The 2,784-nt window shown below is 50.3% G+C and overlaps 1 protein-coding gene across 1 annotated transcript in view; it reads left to right on the forward strand.

The window, feature by feature from the left end:
- The window catches only part of LOC125943275 (uncharacterized), a 20,368-nt gene extending 18,160 nt beyond the window's left edge, over nt 1-2,208 (forward strand). The window contains exon 3 of the mRNA XM_049662152.1: nt 866-2,208. Within this exon, the coding sequence (XP_049518109.1) occupies nt 896-1,549 (654 nt within the window). The 5' untranslated portion in view covers nt 866-895 and the 3' untranslated portion in view covers nt 1,550-2,208. The remainder of the gene's footprint in view (nt 1-865) is intronic.
- The last annotated feature ends 576 nt before the right edge of the window (nt 2,209-2,784 follow it).

Below are 2,784 nucleotides of genomic sequence, written 5' to 3' on the forward strand. Positions count from 1 at the left end.
GAGGTCAGGGCAATGAAACTAACAGAACAAAGTAAGTGAATTAACACTGATAAATGAAGTTGGGCAGAAAAAAAAGGAATAGATAGGTAATATGTGCAAACGATGTAACTAATACAAAACACGGTACCACTGACGCATGGGGAGCTTCATGATGCACTAAAAGAAAGCATGTAATGGTCGCACTAGTCTGGGTAATAAAATTGCCGTTGAGTCTCAAAGAGTGATCTTCATAGATAAGCACGGCCTTATAAAGACAGCAGGCAATGAAGCCAAGGAAGTCTTATTGGTAATTAGCTTAGTGGAAATTGACATATTGAAAATAATGAAGAAAAAGGGAAATGGAGGTAGGCGAAAAGATAATTTGTCAGCGGTGGGGACCGAACCCACAACCTTCGCATTACGCGTGCAAGGCCCTATCGATTGTGCTACAGCGACGGCCATCTATCCGTCCACTAACTTGGGTATTTATGTATACTTGATCTAGCCCTGGGAGTGGCAGCTCTCGGTAGCCGATCGAGGTAATGTCGTTCACGGTGCGCGGTTCGGCATTGCGCTGAACAAATAGACTATCTCGGATGTTCTTAGTGATTCGGTTGTTTTTCTTCGAGCCATGACTTTGACCGTGAATCCACGTCTTCACACGGCTCGTAACTGTGGTAGAAGCCCGGACGTGAACAGGGAAAGAAGTGTGCAAACTTGTGAACTGTAGCTGTGCGTAACGTACAGTGTTACATAGCCTATTGCAGTATCACCTCACGTATTTTTCTAACGCAGGGATATTTGAAGCTGAATTTAAGAAAAGTAATTAGCTACGCGACATGCATGACGTCTTATGACTCGTGCATTTTTTCTTGTTTTGCGGCAGGTAGTGGAGACGTGTGCTGGTGTCAGCACGATGGCATCACGCCAGCGCTGCGCTGTCGCCACCGGCAGCGGCAGAAGCCACCCGATGCAGAATCAGCAGCAACGCACTCAGAACACCGCAACGCCCAGACGCGGGGAGAGCGACGAAGCCCGTCCTGACCAGAAGACCGAGGAAGGTTGCAGCGGGAGCCTCGGGCGGTGGCCGGCCATTGTGGTGCAACATCTGCCGACGACTTGCACAGGCTTCCTCCGCGAGATGCTCTGGTCACTCGGATCATTCGTCACCGAACGTGAACGGCCTTCCATCTTCCAACCTTTCTACTCGTCTTCGAATGTCGACGACGGAGTGCCCGAGCCAGAACAGAAGCCCGTCCTCTGCGAATGCGACGTCGGCGTAATCCAGCAGCCAGCGCAGTCAGCTCAGTTGATGCAGTTCGACGTGGAGCAGGACGAAGAAAACGGCACTGAAGAGCTACACGCTGGTACCGTCGTGACACTGCACACGACGATGGCCGACGGTAGCGGCGACGAGCAGCGGGACCTGGCGCTCATCGAGCGTTGGCGGGCAAATTCTGAGCCGGAAGCCAACTACGGTCTGGTGAAGAAGACCTACGTCACAGTGGCCGTCACGCTGATGCACTGGGTACGCGTTGACATTGGTGCATGGCGCCGTGCGAGTGGTTAATTTCCCGGAACACTGCACTGCGGCCATTAACTCATCGGCTGTCTGCACGTATACCCTCCGTGTGGCCTCGTGCTACGCGAAAGTGCCAAGGCTGACTCGGTCACTGGCAGCCGAATGGCCAGGACGCCCCATCGCGGTACCACGTTGAAGGCTCCGCCACGCGCTCGTGTTTCGAGATGGGCACGTCAAGAACTCGGGCAAAAGCAGAAAGTTTTCACGACCTCTACGACTACTTGTTCTTGAACGTGTTTGACTCGATCACGATGTGTGACGAAGAAGGATTCAACGAGTGCTTTCACATGTAAGCCAGGTGCTTCAGCTCCCGCCGTTTAGTGACGTACATGTATTCCGGAACATGGGCAGACGTGGGATCCAGCCGCCAGTGACACGGAATGTTTGGAGATTTCCGACTACGCCATCTTTTAGGCTAGCCACCAGTCGCGACCAGAGGCGATTCTTTTTCGTCATGATGAAACAGAAAAGGCGGAGTGCCAACACAAGAGGCCCCGCTGTCCTGTACAGGTGGTGGTGGAACAGTTACGTTTGACAGCCCGGGACCCCCAAGTGTCGTTTGATGTTTTGTGCGATTTTTAGTTGGGAATGTTTTGTTTGCGTGTAATTTTTGTGCTATTACGACAGAATTTGTTGTGTTAATAAAATGTTGCGTATAATTTCTCGTTGTACTTAAGCTGCGAATACGCATATTTTGCGTAATCTTTTTTTTCATGTGAATAAAATGCACCAATAACGCATGTATATCTTGATGAGCATATTTACCATCTACGCAGCAGGATGAAATGACTCATTAGATTTGGAGTAGAGTCGGTAATAATGGATTCAGGTGGCTCGTGCGAAAGAGCTGGTTATGTTGACAAGGCGAAAGTCATGCAATGCATCCCTCTAGTGCCTTCGGTGCATGTGTGAGTGGGAATTCCCACTGACAGATGTATGTACCGGAGGACTAAGAGGGATGCATTGCATGATCTCTGGAGTAAAACGTCGCAGGCCTGCGCGGCACACGCAGCACATGCAGTCACAGCGTAAGATGGAGGAGCGGCTCCATAAGAGCTCCATTTTCGGCAGCGCGCACTAGAGGGTCTTCGCGGCGAAGACACTCTGCGCCGTTTTCACGACGAAAATGTGTTATATCACGTGTCACGAGCCCGTATATAAAGCGAGGCGCGTTATGAGACCGGAAATAATAAAAAAAGAAAAATGCTTATTATATTTGTGCA

The sequence above is a fragment of the Dermacentor silvarum genome, chromosome 2, assembly GCF_013339745.2.
Source record: "Dermacentor silvarum isolate Dsil-2018 chromosome 2, BIME_Dsil_1.4, whole genome shotgun sequence".
Taxonomy (NCBI): Eukaryota; Metazoa; Arthropoda; class Arachnida; order Ixodida; family Ixodidae; genus Dermacentor; species Dermacentor silvarum.